This window comes from Bison bison, unplaced genomic scaffold, assembly GCF_000754665.1.
Source record: "Bison bison bison isolate TAMUID 2011002044 unplaced genomic scaffold, Bison_UMD1.0 scf7180017864373, whole genome shotgun sequence".
Taxonomy (NCBI): Eukaryota; Metazoa; Chordata; class Mammalia; order Artiodactyla; family Bovidae; genus Bison; species Bison bison.
In genome coordinates, this window is record NW_011494945.1 from 9155039 (window position 1) to 9175288 (window position 20250).

At 40.0% G+C, this 20250-nt stretch overlaps 2 protein-coding genes across 6 annotated transcripts in view; one reads left to right on the top strand and one right to left on the bottom strand.

Annotated features, from left to right (window-relative positions):
• The window catches only part of AIM1 (absent in melanoma 1), a 258316-nt gene extending 254933 nt beyond the window's left edge, over positions 1-3383 (bottom strand). The window contains exon 1 of the mRNA XM_010856701.1: positions 3307-3383. The gene's annotated coding sequence lies outside the window, so the exon portion shown is untranslated. The remainder of the gene's footprint in view (positions 1-3306) is intronic.
• Positions 3384-3602: 219 nt separating this feature from the next.
• Positions 3603-20250, top strand: part of ATG5 (autophagy related 5) — a 133444-nt gene continuing 116796 nt past the window's right edge. For 2 of the 5 annotated variants that reach the window (XM_010856667.1, XM_010856670.1), the window contains exons 1-2: positions 3603-3691; positions 9892-10055. In XM_010856667.1, the coding sequence (XP_010854969.1) occupies positions 9948-10055 (108 nt within the window). In that variant the 5' untranslated portion in view covers positions 3603-3691; positions 9892-9947. The other 3 variants (XM_010856668.1, XM_010856672.1, XM_010856669.1) reach the window with 3 other exon arrangements.

Here is a 20250-nt window from a genome sequence, read left to right on the forward strand (position 1 = left end):
TAGGTAAGAAGTGATGATGGTTGAAGGAAGGATTTCAGTAGCATGGGAGACTGGTTGAAGCATATTTATAGGCAGAAGGAAGAAACCAGTAGTGGGGGAAACTGGAAGACAGGTTAATTGGTTGGCATGCAATTAGAGGTATTAGAACTGAACTAGAAGAATCAAATTTGGGTTAACTAACTCGACAGAGGATGAGATGGTTAGATGTCATCATCAACTCAATGGACATAAGTTTGAGCTAACTCCGGGAGATAGTGAAGGACTGGGAAGCCTGGTGTGTGGCAGTCCCTGGGGTCACAAAGAGCTGGACACGATTTAGTGACTGAACAACAACAACTTATTAAACTAGTAGGCTGGAGAAGAAAGAGAGTAGATGGGAACTTGAGGTCACGATGTAATGGCACGTTAGAGTTCATGGGGTTAGTAGAGACACCTTAGAGTTCAGGAAGGCAGATTTAAGTAAATTTAGATCAAAGAAAGTTGTGATCCCACAACTTTGAATCCTACAAGTTGTAATGTATGCAAAAATAAAAGACTTTACAACTGCAAACTATTATAGTGAGAAGAAAATAAATCATATTGTTGACAGACTTCTGTGAGTCTCTCCTTTGAACCCAGAATTTTAAGAGGACTGTGTATTCCCCTTTGGTGAATGAAGGTTGACAAGTAATTCACACAAGTTTGCCTGAGAGTCACTCAGAATGCACTGAAGCTTGGGAGAAATGGTAAGGCTAACCAGAAAGGGCTCTTAAAAGTTATGTTCGTTGAAAAAAATAAAAAATAAAAACATGCAGGGCCACTGACCAAGAGGGAAGACACAATGTTAACAAATGGAAATGACAAAGAACAAATATAGAATTCTTCTTACGTCTAAATTTTTGCTCAGGGAGCATAATCGTGAGATGGGAAAAAGTCCAACAACTGTAGTTATCTAGAAGGGAGATATGTCATGTGAAGAGTGGCTGAAGGAACTGACAGTATTATACTGAGTGGGTTATGAGGTATGAGAGCTACCTTTACATAAGTGAAATGCTTATGGACAAAGGTTAGCTATGTATGTTGCAGGCTGTAAGTGGAGTAGAGGAGGCACAAGGGGAGGAAGGAAGTAAACAGGGTCAAGTCTTAAACGTACAAGAAGCTGGATCTTAGTTCAATTTAATAGCTCTCCACCTATTAGGGTTCTCCAAACACAGTTTCTCCCCTCCCCCTCAACATTTTACCAGGAAAAATTTCAAGCATAACAGCAAAGTTGACAGGATTTTACAGTGAACACCCAAATACTAGATTCTACCATTCTACTACATAGATTCTACCATTAACATTTTACTATACTTGCATTATCAAATATGTATCCATCTATTCATCCCTCTATCCATTCATTAATCCACCTAATTTTTTTTATACATTTCAGAGTAAACTCCATTTAGTTTTGGCTACCATTGGGAAGGAAGGGCAACTTTATCCTAAGAACTTTTTTACAGAGGCTAATGGTTGTCTGTTCAGGATGCATAGAGAGGATTTCTGCATTGATTATGTGGAGTGGACTGGACTGTGACTTTCAAATATTTTTGACTGCTACCAATATCAAGAAATGTATTTCACATTCCTATCCAGTGTATACCACATACATATTAAAATAAAAATTTCAGGAAACAATATTTACCTTAACATGTGTTGTTGTTTAGTCGATGTTCTGTCTGACTCTGCGACTCCATGAACTGCAGCACTTCAGGCTCCCTTGTCCTTCTCTATCTCCCTGAGTTTGCTCAAATTCATGAGTCCACCAAATGGACTCATGCCCATCGAGTTGGTGATACCATCTAACCATCTTATCCTCTGCCGTCCCCTTCTCCTTTTGCCTTCAGTCTTTCCCAGGGTCAGGGTCTTTTGCAGTGAGTTGGTTCTTCACTTCAGGTGGCCACAGCATTGGAGCTTCAGCATCAGTCCTTCCAATGAATATTCAGGGTTGATTTCCTTTAGGATTGACTGGTTTGATCTCCTTGATGTCCAAGGGACTCTCAAGAATCTTCCCCAGCACCACAATTTGAAAGCATCTATTCTTTGGTGCTCAACCTTCTTTATGGTCCAAGTCTCACATCCATACATGACTACTGAAAAAACCATAGCTTTGACTATTTTGGACTTTTGTTGGCAAAGCAATGTCTTAGCTTTTAAATATGCTGTCTAGGTTTGTCAGTTTTCCTTCCAAGGAGCAAGTGTCTTTTAATTTCATGGTTGCAGTCACCATCCGCAGTGATTTGGGAGCCCAAGAAAACAAAATCTATCACTGCTGCCACTTTCCCCCCTTCTATTTGCCATAAAGTGATTGGACCAGATGCCATGATCTTAGTTTTTTCAATGTTGAGTTTTAAGCCAGCTTTTTCACTCTCCTTTTCCACCTTCATCAAGAGGCCCTTTAGTTCCTCTTCACTTTCTGCCATTAGAGAGGGATTATCTGCATATCTGAGGTTGTTGATATTCTCCAGGCAAACCTGATTCCAGTTAGTGATTCATCCAACCCAGCACTTCACATGATGTACTCTGTATAGAAGTTGAATAAGCTGGGTGACAATATACAAGCTTGTCACACTCCTTTCCCAATTTTGAACCAGTCAGTTGTTCCATATCTAGTTGTAACTGTCACTTCTTGACCTGCATACATGTGTGAAGCATGCCAATATTTTCTAATTTTTTTCTCTGAAAAATGCTAGTCAGGACCCACAAAATTGATTTGATGACCCACCAATAAGTTGATTGAATTTTGAATAAGGTGTGATTTACCACTAATAAATCATTAGACTAAACAACAACCCCTAAGAAGATTCTTCTTTTTAAAAGTATCCTGTGGCTAATACTAGGATTTTCCTAATCTTTTCAATTATCAGGAACGATAAAGTAGTATTTACTCGGTATGCATAGTGTAATAATTTGAAGGAATGTGTAATTAAAAGACTAACGGCTTCTAGATAGATCCAGTGCCAACAGCTTTTAAGAGTAAGTTCACTAATTGCTTGTTATTTTAACCAACAGGAAGACAAAGGTATATACAATTGGATGGATGCGAGGGCTTCAAATGCCTGTTAATTCATGCTGTGGCTCTGACAAAGTGAAGATGAGAAAACAGGAAAACACTTTGAAGATCAACGTTTTATTAATTTTACTGTGGGAAGCCAGGAGAGAGACGCCGCGATCAAGCTCCAGTGAGGCAGTGTCTCCGTATTTGTAAAAGTCTCTGCTCTCACAGAACTGTTATAACCTTCTTAAATACCAATGACTGCCAAAAGCACAGAAAAGCCAAGATATCACCTGTGAACTTGCCAGGGGGTTTGACCGCTCGGTCCGCGCATGCTCAAGTCTGGCTCCAGCCTCGGTGCAGGGTTGGGCCGAACTCGGAGGGCGGAGTGCGGGCCACGTGGGGTCTAGTGACGTCATCTCCGGGCGCCGAGGGTGACTGGACTTGCGGTGGGCTTCCAGGGCTCCGCGGCGCTGCGGGCCGTCTTTGCTGGATACCGGAGGGCGGAAGTGGAGCTGGGCTCTACTCCGACCTCCGCGCAGGTGTCTTCTGCGGCTGCGCGGGCTATCGGGACTCCCGGCTGGTGCATCTCGGCGAGATAGTGTGTTGGCCGCTCTCCTCCGCCCAGCGTCTTCACCTGTGCAGGAAGCCGGAGGAGAAGCCGGCGCTTCTAGTAGGGTATGTGTGTGTCTGTCACCCCAGTGTGAGGAAATGCCCGCAGGAAGAGGGTTGGGGAAGTGCCAAGTAGGTGTGGTAAAAAGGAGGGGCGTGTGCGTTGAGAGGAGCGCTCCCCCGGGCGGTGGTGGCGGGTGAAGGTGGTTCCTCCGAGGAAGGTGGCGTTGCCCAGGCGCCGCCCCCGGAGCCCTAGCGCCGGCTGGGAGGGTGTAGCCTGTGTGATCTCTGGAGGGAATACGTCCGTTCCTTTCTAAGGTAGGAAGCCTGGGTCTCATCAGAGGCTCTGGAGTTTAGTTCAGGACCTGCATTTTTCGTGGAGTAGTTATTTAGATCATAGATATTTCATAGGCAGTTCGATTCTATCCGAAATCGGTGGAGTTTTCCCCAGTTTATCTTCTCAAAGCATTCATTAAGTCTCATTTTAATAATATTTAGTGCCAAAAAATAAATTTCCCGTTGGCAAAGCACTTTCATATACTTTAATTATACTTTGGATTATTTTCAAGTCACATCTGAAGTTGAGCTTAGGGAAACTGGATTGGTTCTAGATTTTTCTGAAGGGTGTGGAGACACAACATGTTTTTAGCAAGAATCAGAACCCAGAGGCTGTCAAACGGCACTGGACTTCTAAAGTCTATTAGAATTTACTTGATAAATTTAGGAGTTTTGGGGACTGTGTGTACAACTTGGGTCTGAACCGAATTATTTTGTGATTTCCATAAAGGGAGTTGTTGATTGAATTTTGAATTTGAAAGTAAATATGTTGGGCTGAGGGTAGTAGTTGAGGGAAATTTTAGGATTTTATATTGGATTTGAGCATGTTCTTTGGTCCATCATGGTATGCTGATTAAAATTGGGGAAAAACAAATAGAATGAGACTATATGGATAAGAGATTTTAGAATAATGTACAGGCTTCAAGTGTAGATTCACTTTATTAATTTAACAGATACGAAGTGCCAGTTATGTGCCAGGCACTGAACAAAAAATAAACGAAGCAATAAACAGTGAAGAAGACAATAAAAATCGCTGCCATGATGAAGTTCACTTTGAGGTTTGGGGTGAGGAACCATTAATTTAAAAGTTAATTAAAGTATATGTGAAGTGGAGTGGTGAAAAGTGCTGTGGAGAAAAAATAATGAAGGGGAATGGGACATGCTGGTGTCATGTGTAGGAAGTTATAGTGGTGGCCTAAGAGAAGATGACATTTGAGCAGAAACCTAGTAATATTAAGGAAGGGTGCCATGTAGATGTAGTGGAAAAGACGGTGAGAACAGCCAGAATCCCTGAGGCAGGAGCATATCAGCTAGTTTGGCTCCACCGGGGGAGCAAGTTGGAGAGAGAAGTAGATTAGCAGGTCAGAGTAGGTAGTTAATGTTAGTTGCTCAGTCTTGTGTCCGATTCTTTGCGACCCCATGAACTGTAGCCCACCAGGCTCCTCTGTCCATGGGATTCTCCAGGCAAGAATACTGGAGTGGGTTGCCATTCCCTTCTCCAGGGGATCTTCCTGATCCAGAAATCGAACCCAGGTCTCCTGAACTGCAGGCAGATTCTTTATCTACTGAGCTACCAGGGAAGCCTCAGGTCATATAAGGGCCTGGTAAGAGTTTTTTTGTTTGTTTGTTTTTGAACACTTATAGTTTTTACTTTGAATGAATTGGTCTAGTTTTGAGTGGCTTCCCAGGTGACTCAGTGGTAAAAAATCCACCTGCAATGAGGATCTCTGGATCAGGAAGATCCCCTGGACAAGGGAATGTCTACCCATTCCAGTATTGTTGCCTGGAGAATTCCAAGGACAGAGGAGCCTGGAGGGCTACAGTCCATGGGGTTGTGAATGAGTCAGATACGACTGAGGGACTAAACAACAAGAGTTTTGAATAAAGGAGTGAACTCATCTGACTTGTGTTTTAAATTTTTTTTTCTGATTATGTTGTTATTTCTCTGCAGCAAGTTGCAGAAATATTGAGACCTCTGTTGGTAGACTGTGGCATTTATCTGAGTTAAAGGTCACAGTGACTTGGATCAGTGTGGTAGTAGTGGAGGTGAGAAATAACTAGGTTCTAGACTGATGTCTAAGCTAGAGCTGGTCAGCTGTGAAGAGGGGTCATGGTTGGCTCCCAGATTTAAGGCCTGAGCAACTAAAGAATGGAGTTACCACTTAGTAGTTTGGGGAAGACCACAGAGTACTAGGAAGAGGAGAGAGGGAGATCTGAAATCATTTTCTGTTTTGCACTTGCTAAATTTCCAAATGAAATGCCAATATACAGTTGTATATGTGGAACTAGAGTTCAGAAGAGAAGTCTAGGTTGAAGATGTGAATGTGGGAATTGTTAATGTGTAAATGATATTTAAAACCCTAAGAGATCTCCAAAGGCAGGGTTCAAGGACTTCAGGACATTTCAACATTTGGAGGTTGGGGCGAGTTACAGACTATATCCCCCAGGGTGGGGGTGCGCCTGTTCCTTAAAACCCCTGTTCAAAAATGGTGATCCTTAGTAACCAGATAGAAGGAAATAGTTAAAAAGCCAAGTCATTAGCTGAGAGAGAGTAAGGAAGGAGATGTGAAAATTTGAGAAGAGAGAGTTGATCTGGGACAGCAGAAGAATAAATGGACTAGGGAAACATGAGAACACTGGGCAGTACTCAGAGCCCACTTTTGAATTTAAAGGGAGACCAGCCAACATATTTTTAGATGTTTACAAATTTACTAGTAGTAGGTATTTGATATTTTAAGTAATTTGTGGATAGTTGGGGATTTTGTCAGCAAAAAAACAGCTTTAGGTAGTAGGTTAGCAGCTCTTGGTTTGTAGCCTAAAAGGGACTGTTAATTGTGCATTACATTCTTATCATACTCACTATACTGTTTGCTAAGTGTTTTTCGTTGGACACACCTACCATTTTTCCAGGCTGAGAATTAGATGCAGAAAATACAGCAGCAGTCGGGTAGTAGTCATTGCCCTAAAGAAGCTTATTTCTAGTAGATTGTATCATGGTTTGAGATTTCATTTTCTTCGAAAATGTTGCCTTCAAGTTGGATGCGTGGTTTGATATCATTGTGTATGTATGAGAGGGAAAAACATTTTTCTAAAATAATAAAATTCACTGAATTTAAAGTGTGATTGTACCAATTTAGCAAGAGTTTAGGTGGAGAAGTTTCTTCAGTAGCTAGTGTAACCTTGGGGTTTATGTATTTTCTTTATTTATATATTTTCCGGTGTTTAACAAAAATTCCAGAACCAACTATGTGCTAATTGTGCTACCCTCCCTGATACAAAGGTATATATGACTCAATTTCTGCTGTCAAGGAACTCACTGTTCAGTTTTGGGAGGGGCAAGAGTCAGATAAGATAAACATAACTGCAGTGCACTGTTATACCATATAACAATAAAGATAAATAATAAGTAATTAGATTGTAGTTTGCTTAGTGGAAGGCGTCCCAAGAAACTGATGTTAGGTTCACTCTTAAAAGAGGATTAAGAATTGGCCAAGAGAAGGGGCAAAGGGTATGCAAGCAGAGCGGCCATGGAATTAAATACGTATTCCATTCTTCCTGTTGTTGGTTACTAGGTGCTAAACACAGAGCAACCTGTGACATTAGAATTATCTTCAGTTTACAGATAGGAGGTTTGGAGATGTCAGGTGTGTTGTCCAAGGACTCACAGCTTATATGAGGAAGTCAGGGTTGAAACCCATGTCAGTCCAGTTTCAAAACCTCTTAATTACCTTACTCTATTACCTACTGTAAGCATTTAAATCTTTTCAGTCCTTGTCTTTATCCCTCGGCCAGTTTTTTTTTTTTTACCAACTTCTATTCTTCACCGGAAAAGCCTCCTATCTGTTTTCAAACCACTGCTACCAGTCTAGGTCAGGCACTCATTATTATATGCCTTGGTTGTGGACATTGCTTCCTGGCTATCCTTTCTCTGACTCAGATCTCCTTTTGTGCACTGCCATCAGATTTGTTGTTGTTGTTCATTTGCTAAGTCATGTCCTACTCTTTGCAGCCCCACGAACTGCAGCATGCCAGGCTTCCCTGTCCTTCACTATTTCCCTGAGTTTGCTCAAACTCTCATCCATTGAGTCAGTGATGTCATCCAATCATCTCATCCTCTGTCACTTCCGTTTCCTCTCACCCTCAATCTTTCCCAGCATCAGGGTCTTTTCTTGCCATCAGGTGGTCAAAGTATTGGAACTTCAGCTTCAGCATCAGTTTTTCCAATGAATATTCAGGGTTGATTTCCTTTAGGATTGACTGGTTTGATCTCCTTGCAGTCCAAGGGACTCTTGTGAGTCTTCTCTAGCACTGCAGTTCGAAAGCATCAGTTCTTCGGCTCTCAACACTTTTTATGGTACAACTGTCACATCCATACATGACTAATGGAAAAGCCATAGTTCTGACTATACCAGATAATTGTTTTTATTTCACCATTATAGAACCTCACAGCTTGTTGGATAAAATTGAAAACCTACAGTTATCTATTTGGTATACTTCATGATCTGGTTACATTATATATTTATAAATTTGACATTAAAGAAATAATAATTGCTTTTATGTCTCAGCACTTACTGTGTCCAGTACCATGTCACATACTTTATAGATTTTTTTCTCTAGAACAACCCTGGTAACTTTTACAGTTAAGGAAATTGAGACTTAGTGAAGTAAAGTGACTTGCTTAAAATCATGTGTGGTAGTAGACCATGTCACAGTGTCAGCTCTTTCATTGTCTACTACTGTTCCCAATATGTTTCCTAAAATGTTGGCTCATATATTGCTCCTGCCACTTCCTGTCTTTGCTAATGCTATATTGCCCTGCTTGGATTATTTGTCTTCTTTTCTTCTGTCCATATTTTACCCAGTCTTCAAGTTCAGTATCTTTTAAAATTCTTCCCTGAACATGGTAAGTTCTGTTAATATTTAACTGCTTCCCCTCCTCCCTATGAAAGCACTCACAAAGTAACATTTAATTATAACCATGGACATATTGGAGTTGAAAGGGATGTTTGGCAATTAATATGGTATGGTGGAAAGAGTACCAGATTGAAAATCCTGCTGCAGTGGAAAAGTAAAGGTGCAGTGAGGTTCTGCCTGATTCATGCATAGAAGAAAGGCTGTTTTGAGCAGATTCCTGAAGGCTGTCCAAGTCGAAGACAAGGTGAGGAAGGGTACTTTAGGGTTAGGAACCACCAGCATGAGCACAGCTATGGAAAGTACACGAAAGTGCATGGTATGTTTAGCAGATTTGTAAATAGTACCTTCTGGGCAATGCCTGTAGGGGCTTCCCTGGTGGCTCAGACAGTAAAGAATCTGCCTGCAATGCAGGAGACTCGGGTCCTGTCCCTGGGTCTGGAAGATCCTTTGGAGAATGGAATGGCTCCCCAGTCCAGTATTCTTGCCTGGAGAATCCCCATGGACAGAGGAGCCTGGCGGGCTACAATCCATTGGGTTGCAGAGTCAAATATGCCTGAGGTTTTTAAAAAATGAACACCACCATCGTCATTGTCATCATCATCGTGAAGCCCTCATCATCTGCCACAGAGCTGGGTGTATCAAATGGTCAAATTGTGACTCTTATCGTGAGTGTTACTAGCAGTGCTCAGTGCATAATTTTTGGTTGTATTTTCCTTTACTAATTCCAGTTTACACTAGATAATGCTTTTGATTATTCTAAGTTCTTGAAGTTTTTGACTTTTAAACATTTTTTGAGACAAGCTCTTGCTGGTTCTATAAATTATGATGACAGATACATCTTATACTACTAGTACTGTGCTACAGGCATTATTGTAAGTATTCTACATGTATGAATTTAATTTTCATATCTCTCTTACATGGTCAGTGCTATTATTCCCATTTTATAGATGAGAAAACTGAGACAAAAGTTACAGGTGAAGAGTTCACTTTAGATAAGCAGTATACTTTTTTGGGGCTTGAGAGAATGTTGCAAGTATAGTTTTACTTTGGCTGTGGTTTGTTATTTGTATATGTAATTTTGAAATGGTTACTTCTGTGATCTTTTTAAATAAATAATGGCTTCACATTTGGAATTTGTTGTACTGATTTTTGCATTCATTCTAAAGAATGCCATCATGTAGTTTTTTGAAGTGAATAATCGTTAACGGCATTCTTGATTTCCTATAATCTTTGTTTTGGAGCAGGTACGTTTATTCTTACAAGGATCAGACCAACGCTCTTCATTTTATTTTCAGTTTGGCTTTGGCTGAAAATAATTTAGCCTATATGTACTGCTTTCATCACTGGAAGAATGACAGATGACAAAGATGTGCTTCGAGATGTGTGGTTTGGACGAATTCCAACTTGCTTCACCCTGTATCAGGATGAGATAACTGAACGCGAGGCAGAGCCATACTATGTAAGTATGCTGGTGGTGGCAAGTGGGATGTCGGGACTTTGTCCATTTCTGTAGAGAAAGCTCTTAAGAACCAGGAGGCTGGTTTTCAACTCTTTGTATACAATTAATATGTGCTTATTATGGAAAAAAAATTAGGAGACACAGACCTGTGAAAAGAAGGAAGTAAGAATCGCCTCTAATCCTAGTGCTCAGAGGATAAAAGCACTGCTGACATGTTGATACGGGACCGTCTTGACTTTCTTTTTCTTACACATCTATAGTATATGATAATGAATCATAAGTTATGTGTGGTTTTTTAACAGGAAGCTATTTTGAAAATGATAGGTTCAGATTTGGTTCTTTTGTATTCAAAGCAACTATTTAAATTTTTTTGATAGCTGAAATGAACATATGAATGCGGGTGTATCTTCATATGTTCGTGATTTAATATAGATAAAAAGAAATATATTGTTTAATAACATAAATTGTTGCATGTAGGCTTGTGGATTGGAGTTAGTGTATTATCTGTTCTAAAAAGAGAGTATCAGTTATCTTTTGATTTTAGTCTGCTTTTCTTTTTTCTTTTTAATTGCCAATATGATCCAAACATAAGCATCTGTCAGTCAGAGATAATAGCATCTTGCCTTTTTACTAAACAGTCCCTAGTAGGCAAAGACATTCTCAGTTACTGTCATTTTAGTTTTTCCTTTGTGTCTCAGGTACACAGGCTTCCCAGGTGGTGCCAGTGGTAAAGAACCCACCTGCCAATGCAGGAGACATGAGACATGGGTTTGATTCCTGGGTCGGGAAGATCCCCTGGAGAAGTACATGGCAACCCACTCCAGTACTCTTGCCTGGAGAAGCCCGTGGACAGAGGAGCCTGGTGGGCTGCAGTCCATGGGGTTGCGAAGAGTCGGCCACAACTGAAACGACTTAGTATGCATGCACACGTAGTAGTATTTACTCAGGAAGATCTGGAGAAGTGAAACACGTCTGTGCTGCTGGACTGTCTCTTGTTTCACTTCAGTTGAGCTCACCCTTGGCTTTCTCCCCTGTGTGCTGGTGAGGCAGCACTCGTCCCCTACCTGCCCCAGCTGGGGATAGTCAGATGGCTGGAGGAAGCTCCTGTAGGGGCCCGTCCTCTGACTTGTTGGATACAGGAACTGTTTTGTTTTTCTCTGTGCGTCCTTGAATCTGGAATATGTCACACAAATGGTAGATACTCAGTGCATGAAAGTCTCTCCACCCCCATATTGGGGGTTTGTTTAAATTCTCTGGGTTTTCTTAATGATAATTTCAGAGAAATTGGGTAGTCTTTTGTACTTTTTCAGATAATCATAACTGATTATATAAATTTGAATCATTTTTACTTTGGAAACTCAGCAATTTTCCATCTTTAGAAAAACTTCCATGGTTAAAATGAAAAGTGATCATAGTTTATTTTTAGAGACATTTCATTTGTTAGATGTATTTTTACTCTTCTCCCTCAGTAGTTTGGGTTAGGATATCATTTAAGTTTGTTTCCAAACTAGCTTTTGCTATTTTAATGAAAACTTTTAACCTTGGGCAGCTTTCTAATAGTACTTACACAGAGGAGTGTATGTGTGTCCAGTTGGTCAAAGTAGTGAAAGCTAAGAGATACATGATTTAAGACTGTTTACTTTTAAATCAGAATATGATGTTTGACACATTTTCTGCACTTAAAAAAAGCAAGTGAAGAATATAATATTTTTCCTTCCTTATTTATAAATCTGTTTTAAATATGAAAAGACCATTGTGAGAACTAGAGGATAAGTTGTTTTTTGTTTCTAATCGAATTAAAAATGGTAAGTAATGAGATTAACTGTTGGAGGAAGATTGTTTTTAATACGAATTGATTTTATTTTTCCTTGAATTCTTCCTAATTCTTCACCCAAAAGAAACTTCATTGTGGTCATGTTTTTTCAGATTATTGGGTGACAGGCATATAATAAATATTAAAGAACTGAACTTTAAAACTATGCAGCATAATTCAGATTTTGCTCTTTAAATGCATGCATACTTAAGTGTGGAGAAGGAAATGGCAACTCACTCCAGTGTTCTTGCCTGGGAAATCCCATGGGCAGAGGAGCCTGGCAGGCTACCGTTCATGGGGTCACAAAGAGTCAGATAAAGACTGAAGTGTAAGAAAGAAAAAGTGATTGTGTGAACACTCACCTAGAGCCAGACATCCTGGAATATGAAGTCAAGTGGACCTTAGGAAGCATCACTACAAACAAAGTTATTGGAGGTGATGGAATTCCAGTTGAGCTATTTCAAATCCTAAAAGATGATGCTGTGAAAGTGCTGCACTCAATATGCCAGCACATTTGGAAACCTCAGCAGTGGCCACAGGACTGGAAAAGGTCAGTTTTCATTCTAATCCCTAAGAAAGGCAGTGCCAAAGAATGCTCAAACTACTGCACAATTGCACTCATCTCACATACTAGTAAAGTAATGCTCAAAATTCTGCAAGCCAGGCTTCAACAGTACATGAACCATGAACTTCCAGTTGTTCAAGCTGGTTTTAGAAAAGGCAGAGGAAGCAGAGATCAAATTGCCAACATCCGTTGGATCATTGAAAAAGCAAGAGAGTTCCAGGAAAACATCTATTTCTGCTTTATTGACTATGCCAAAGCCTTTCACTGGGTGGGTCACAATAAACTGGAAAATTCTAAAAGAGATGGAAATACCAGACCACCTGACCTGCTCTTGAGAAATCTGTATGCAGGTTAGGAAGCAACAATTAGAACTGAACATGGAACAACAGACTGGTTCCAAATACAAAAAGGAGTACATCTAAGCTGTATATTGTCACCCTGCCTCTTGATGAAAGTGAAAGAGGAGAGTGAAAAAGTTGGCTTAAAGCTCAACATTCAGAAAACTAAGATCATGGCATCCAGTCCCATCACTTCATGGCAAATAGATGGAGAAACAGTGGAAACAGTGCCAGACTTTATTTTTGGGGGCTCCCAAACCACTGCAGATGGTGACTGCAGCCATGAAATAAAAAGATACTTACACCTTGAAAGAAAAGTTATAACCAACCTAGACAGCATATTCAAAAGCAGAGACATTACTTTGCCAACAAAGGTCCGTCTGGTCAAGGCTATGGTTTCCAGTAGTCATGTATGGATGTGAGAGTTGGACTATAAAGAAAGCTGAGTGCTGAAGAATTGATGCTTTTCACCGGTGGTGTTGAAGCTGAAACTCCTGTACTTGGGCCACCTGATGCGAAGAGCTGACTCATTTGAAAAGACCCTAATGCTGGGAAAGATTGAAGGCGAGAGGAGAAGGGGATGACAGAGGATGAGATGTTTGGATGGCATCACTGACTCAATGGATGTGAGTTTAAGTAAACTCTGGGAGTTGGGGATGGACAGGGAGGCCTGGCATGCTGCAGTCCATGAGGTTGCAGAGTCGGACACGACTGAGCGACTGAACTGAACTGAACTGAAGAAAGAAAATGCTGTATACAAAACCACTAGCAGTGGTTTTACTATTAGAATTATTATCGGTAAACACTTTAGTGCCAATATGATTTTAGTTCACATATCTCTTTGTTGTAAATTAAGCTTGAATGTATTTTTAATTGCTTTGAGTTGTAATAATGATACTGTTTTAAAGAGGTAGATGAAATGGGATGAAAATTTGCCCTGAGAGCTAGTAGACCTCTTGCCCAGACATTCTTAGAGCTCAGGTGAGGTGATATAACAGGGTTGTCATTGTGGCCTGAAGCGTCCATTCATGTTCAGGTGGAGGTGCAGGAAGGATGGGTGAATGGGAATGTAGTTTCCTTTTATTAATGTTTATAGCTTCTTTCTTAGAAACTGGATTTTAAAATATCCACTCTGTACCAAATTTGTAAATTAAATAATTTTTATTCAGAGTCTTCTGGGATTTTCTGTTTTAATTGGAAAAGCTTATTAATGTTAGATATATTTCTCTTTATTTCTGCATTTTGATTTGTTGGCTCTGTATAAATCTTTCAGCCAATTCTATGTGTCATAATCATTGAGAATTATATCTTATATTACAGAGAATATTAGCAAGGAACTTTCCTAGAAACAAAGCAACGTTTCAGTTTTTGTTTCTGTTATATTCATTTGAACTGTTACTTTTCCTTTAGATTATCCAGTATGAAACATACACACTAAATTGCATTCATATTTTGTGACTTTTCACCAGAGGTGATCACGCAGATGTGTGGTAGTTGATCTGAGTAGACCCTAAACCCAGCAGTCTGTTTATATTCCCATAGTCAACTGTGTCTGTCCTCTGCTAGGACTCCTCTGAGCCCTCACCTCACTTCCTACTTCACAAAGAAAATAGAAACCACGTGACAGGACCTTCCTTAACTTTCTGCCGCCAACTCTGTAAAGCGTATCTGCACAGAGAGGTGAGAGTGTATCTGCACAGATTCACTCTTTCTCTCCTGTTTTAATGGAAGAGGTGCCCTTTATTCTCGAGCAAGGCCCAGCTTTCCATCTATGTTCTGGATCCCATCTTCTGCCTTCTCTGTTTATTTTACTTCAACTTTTTCTGTCTATTGACAACAACTTTGCAGCATTTATATTGTCTCAGATCCTTCCTATCCTGTAACAAACCTCTTTGACCCCATCTTTCTTTCATCCACTTGATTGTCTTTCACAGCCAGACTTATCAAAAGGATTGTCTGTACTCATTGTTTCCTCCCCACCTCCCACTACTTACTTTGCTGTAATCATATTTTCACATTGCTTCAACAAAACTGTTCTTGTCAAAGTCCCTAGTGACATCTTTTTAAAAATTTTATTTTTTTATTTTTTAACCAGACCTAGAGTCTGCTTTTGAACTTTGATTTGCTTGATCTCTCAGCCTTATTTGATATTTTTGGCTGTTTCCTCGGTTTTATTACACTGTCCTCTCACTCTGCAGTGCCTCATCCCTGGTTTTGCTCCTGTGCTCCCCTTTGCTTTGCCTTTTTTTTGAGGGGGGGTCCACTTCTCTGTTTCTTTTTTTTGTGGGGGGGCGGGCGGGCGGCGGTGGAGCTTCCCTGATAGCTCAGTTGGTAAAGAATTCACCTGCAATGCTGCAGGAGACCTCAGTTCAATTACTGGGTCAGAAAGAATTGCTAGAGAAGGGATAGGCTACCCGTTCTAGTATTCTTGGGTTTCCTTTGTGGCTCAGCTGGTAAAGAACCTGCCTGGAATGCCAGAGACCTAGGTTCAATCCCTGGGTTGGGAAGAACCCCTGGAGAAAGGAAAGGCTACCCACTCCAGTATTCTGGCCTAGAGAATTCCATGGACTGTATAGTCCATGGGGTTGCAAAGAGTCGGACATGACTGAGCAACTTTCACTTTCTCTATTTTTTCCCCCACTAGAGCTCTCACTCCATTTTTATGTCTTTGTTGAGCATTTTTATCTTAACAGCTCCCCAGGCTTTTTCTCCTGAGCTCCAGATCTGTATGTCTTTCTGCTGATAACCTCACTTAGATGTCTCAAAGGAACTCAAACTGAGTGTGTTTGAAGCTGGACTCATCATCTTTACTCCAGAAAACCTGGTCATCTGCCATCTTCTATTCTTGTCTTATTATCCAGCTAATTAATTACTCCTACAGCAATTAACATGGAACTCATCCTTTGATACTGCCTTATTCTATATCCCTGACATTCAGTCATAATTGGGTCTGTCTGATTTTACATCTCAGATATTTCGTACTTTTCTTATACCTTTCATATGCCATGATACAGCCTAGTTCAGACAACCATTTGAAAACCAAGGGGTTTTATAATATTAACTGATTTCCCTGGTTTCTGTCCTGCCCTCTTTCCGTTTTCCCGTCTGCACAGTTAGAGAAATCTTTAAAAACACATATTTAATCTTTTCACCTGCCAGCTTGAAACCTGTAGTGGCTTTTCATTGCCTTTAGGATTCTTAATGTAGTTTACAAGGTTCTTCGTGATCTGGTCCCTTGCTTCTTCAGTACTATTCTGTCCTAAACCTCTACAGTCCTGTCATATTCAAATTCTTATAATTCCTCATGTGCCAGTCTTTGTCTTTCTGTATTCACGCCATGCCTTCCTTGCAGTTCCCTCTGCTTGAATGAACAGAAGTATCTCCCACCCCTACTCACACCCAGACATCCCAGTCCACACATGTTTGGTTCGTTCCTGTTTCCCTTTTGACTCTTGCCTTAAAATTTACTTCCTGTAAAGGCCTTCCTTGAGCTTTCCTGTAAATTTCTTTGCTGTTTGCTCCTATAACATCCTTTACTTCTTTACATTCATCATATTTGTAATTTTGTTTTTACTGTCTTCCTCTTAAGCCTATAAGCTTCATGAGAGGAAGAACTCTTTCTGTCCTCATCACCTAGTGTGATGCCTCACACATTGAAATGGAACAGAATTCTAGTATATTTTAAAATTTATTTTAATTGGAGGCTAATTATTTTATTGTAGTGGTTTTTGCCATACATTGACATAAATCATCCATGGGTGTACGTGTGTCCCCCATCCTGAACCCTCCTCCCACCTCCCTCCCCATCCCATCCCTCAGGGTTGTCCCAGTGCACCGGCTTTGAGTGCCCTGTTTCATGCATCGAGCTTAGACTGGTTATCTATTTCACATATGATAATATACATGTTTTAATGCTGTTCTCTTAAATCATGCCACCCTTGCCTTCTCCTACAGAGTCCAAAAGACTGTTCTATACATCTGTGTCTCTTTTGCTGTCTTGCATATAGGGTCATCATTACCATCTTTCTAAATTCTATATATATATGTCAGTATACTGTATTGGTGTTTTTCTTTCTGAGTTACTTCACTCTGTATAATAGGCTCCAGTTTCATCCACCTCATTAGAACTGATTCAAATGCATTCTTTTTAATAGCTGAGTACTATTCATTGTGTATATGTACCATAGCTTTCTTATCCATTCGTCTGCCGATGGACATCTAGGTTGCTTCCATGTCCTAGCTATTGTAAACAGTGCTGTAATGAACACTGGCGTACCTGTGTCTCTTTCAATTCTGGTTTCCTCAGTGTCTATGCCCCACAGTGGGATTGCTGGGTCGTATGACAGTTCTATTTCCAGGTTTTTTAAGGAATCTCCATACTGTTCTCCATAGTGGCTGTATTAGTTTGCATTCCCACCAACAGTGGGATTTATTCCTAAAGAAAGAGGGTTCCCTTTTCTCCACACCCTCTTCAGCATTTATTATTTGTAGGCTTTTCGAGAGCAGCCATTCTGACCAGCATGAGATGGTACCTCATTGTGGTTTTGATTTGCATTTCTCTGATAATGAGTGATGTTGAGCATCTTTTCATGTGTTTGTTAGCCATTTGTATGTCTTCTTTGGAGAAATGTCTGTTTAGTTCTTTGGCCCATTTTTTGATTGGGTCATTTATTTTTCTGGTATTGAGCTACATGAGCTGCTTGTATATTTTTGAGATTAATTCTTTGTCAGTTGCTTTATTTGCTATTATTTTCTCTCATTCTGAAGGCTCTCTTTTCACCTTGCTTATAATTTCCTTCGTTGTGCAAAAGCTTTTAAGTTTAATTAGGTCCCATTTGTTTATTTTTGCTTTTATTTCCATTACTCTGGGAGGTGGGTCGTAGAGGATCCTGTTGTGATTTATATCAGAGAGTGTTTTACCTATGTTTTCCTCTAGGAGTTCTATAGTTTCTGGTCTTACATTTAGATCTTTAATCCATTTTGAGTTTATTTTTGTGTGTGGTGTTAGAAAATGTTCTAGGTTCATTCTTTTACAGGTGGTTGACCAGTTTTCCCAGCATCACTTGTTACGGAGATTGTCTTTTCTCCATTGTATATTCTTGCCTCCTTTGTCAAAGATAAGGTGTCCATAGGTATGTGGATTTATCTCTGGGCTTTCTATTTTGTTCCATTGGTCTATCTTTCTGTCTTTGTGCCAGTACCATGCTGTCTTGATGACTGTAGCTTTGTAGTAAATCTGAAGTCAGGCAGGTAGATTCCTCCAGTTCCATTCTTCTTTTTTCTCAAGATTGCTTTGGCTATTTGAGGTTTTTTTTGTATTTCCATACAAATTTTATTTTATTTTATTTTTTTCATACAAATTTTAAAATTATTTATTGTAGTTCTGTGAAAAATACCATTGGTAGCTTGATAGGGATTGTATTGAATTTATAGATTCCTTTGGGTAGTATACTCATTTTCACTATATTGATTCTTCCCATCCATGAACATGGTATATTTCTCCATCTATTTGTGTCCTCTTTGATTTCTTTCATGAGTGTTCTATAGTTTTCTATATATAGGTCTTTTGTTTCTTTAGGTAGATTTATTCCTAAGTATTTTATTCTTTTCATCACAATGGTGAATGAAATTGTTTCATTAATTTCTCTTTCTGTTTTCTCATTGTTAGTACATAGGAATGCAAGGGATTTCTGTGTATTAATTTTATATCCTGCAACTTTACTATATTCATTGATTAGCTCTAGTAATTCTGTGGTGGTGTCTTTAGGGCACCTATGTAGAGGATCATGTCATCTGCAAACAGTGAGAGTTTTACGTCTTCTTTTCCAATCTGGATTCCTTTTCTTTCTTCTTCTTTTCTAATTGCTGTGGCTAAAAGTTCCAAAGCTATGTTGAATAGTATTGATGAGAGTGGGCACCCTTATCTTGTTCCTGACTTTAGGGGAAATGCTTGTAGTTTTTCACGATTGAGGATAATGTTTGCTGTAGGTTTATCATATATGGCTTTTATTATGCCAAGGTATGATCCTTCTAAGCCTTCTTTCTGGAAGGTTTTTATCATAAATGGATGTTGAATTTTGTCAAAGGCTTTCTCTGCATCTATTGAGATAAAACATAAGGTTTTTATCTTTCAATTTGTTAATGTGGTGTATCACATTGATTGATTTGCGAATATTGAAGAATCCTTGCATCCCTGGGATAAAGCCCACTTGGTCATGATGTATGATCTTTTTAATATGTTGTTGGATTCTGTTTACTAGAGGATTCCAGTGTATTTTAATTCTATGTTTGTTAAGTGAATCTCTAATTTTATAGCTGAAGATTCTTGGACAAAATAGGATTTGGTGTAAACAATATTACAGGTACTTTTTTGCTGAAACATAAGCAGTCTGTTGTTTTTGTTTAGTTGCTATGTCCAACTCTTGCGACCCTGTGGCCTGTAGCCCACTGGGCTCCTCTGTCCGTGGGATTTCCCAGGCAAGAATACTGGAGTAGATTGCCATTCCCTTCTCCAGGAAATCTTCCCGATACAGGGATCAAGCCAGCATCTCCTGCGTTGCAGGTGGATTCTTCATTGCTGAGCCACCACGGAAGTCAAGTAATCTATACAACTATGTAAAACATGTATTCCTTATTGGCTATACAGAGGGAAAAAAATGTATCACGTGTGTCATACTGAGTGCTGAATGAAGAATAAGAGAATAAGAGTCCATATAGTGGAGAGTATCCCTGGAGGCGTTAAACCTTTTTGTATTAAAAGAACTTGAACCTTGAAAATGTTAATTGAAGTGAAATGAGCCAGACACAAAAGGACAATTATTTTATGATTCCATTTAGATGTAACTGCTGCTGCTGCTGCTAAGTCACTTCAGTTGTGTCCGACTCTTTGTGACCCCATAGACAGCAGCCCACCAGGCTCCCCCATCCCTGGGATTCTCCAGGCAAGAACACTGGAGTGGGTTGCCATTTCGTTCTCCAATGCATGAAAGTGAAAGTGAAGTTGCCCAGTCATGTCCTACTCCTAGCAACCCCATGGACTGCAGCCTACCAGGCTCCTCCGTCCAAGGGATTTTCCAGGCAAGAGTACTGGAGTGGGGGCCATTGCCTTCTAGAAGGGTCTAACTCAGAGCCGGAAAGTTAAAAAGTGATTATGGAAGGCTGGGAGGAAGAAGGGAAAGTGGTAGTCACTCAGAAGTGTCTCATGGCTCCTCTGTCCATGAAGTTCTCCAGGCAAAAATACTGGAGTGGGTTGCTATGCCCTTTTCCAGGGATCTTCCCAATCCAGAGATCGAACCTGGGTCTCCTGCACTGCAAGCAGATTCTTTACCATCTGAGCCACTAGGGAGGAAGAAGAGAATGAGGTAATTATTGTTTAATAGGTACAGAATTTGATGGAAAGTTCTGGAGATGGATAGTCATGGGTGTCACATGGGTGACACAGCAGTGTCAATGTATTTAATGTCACTGAACTGTTTGCTT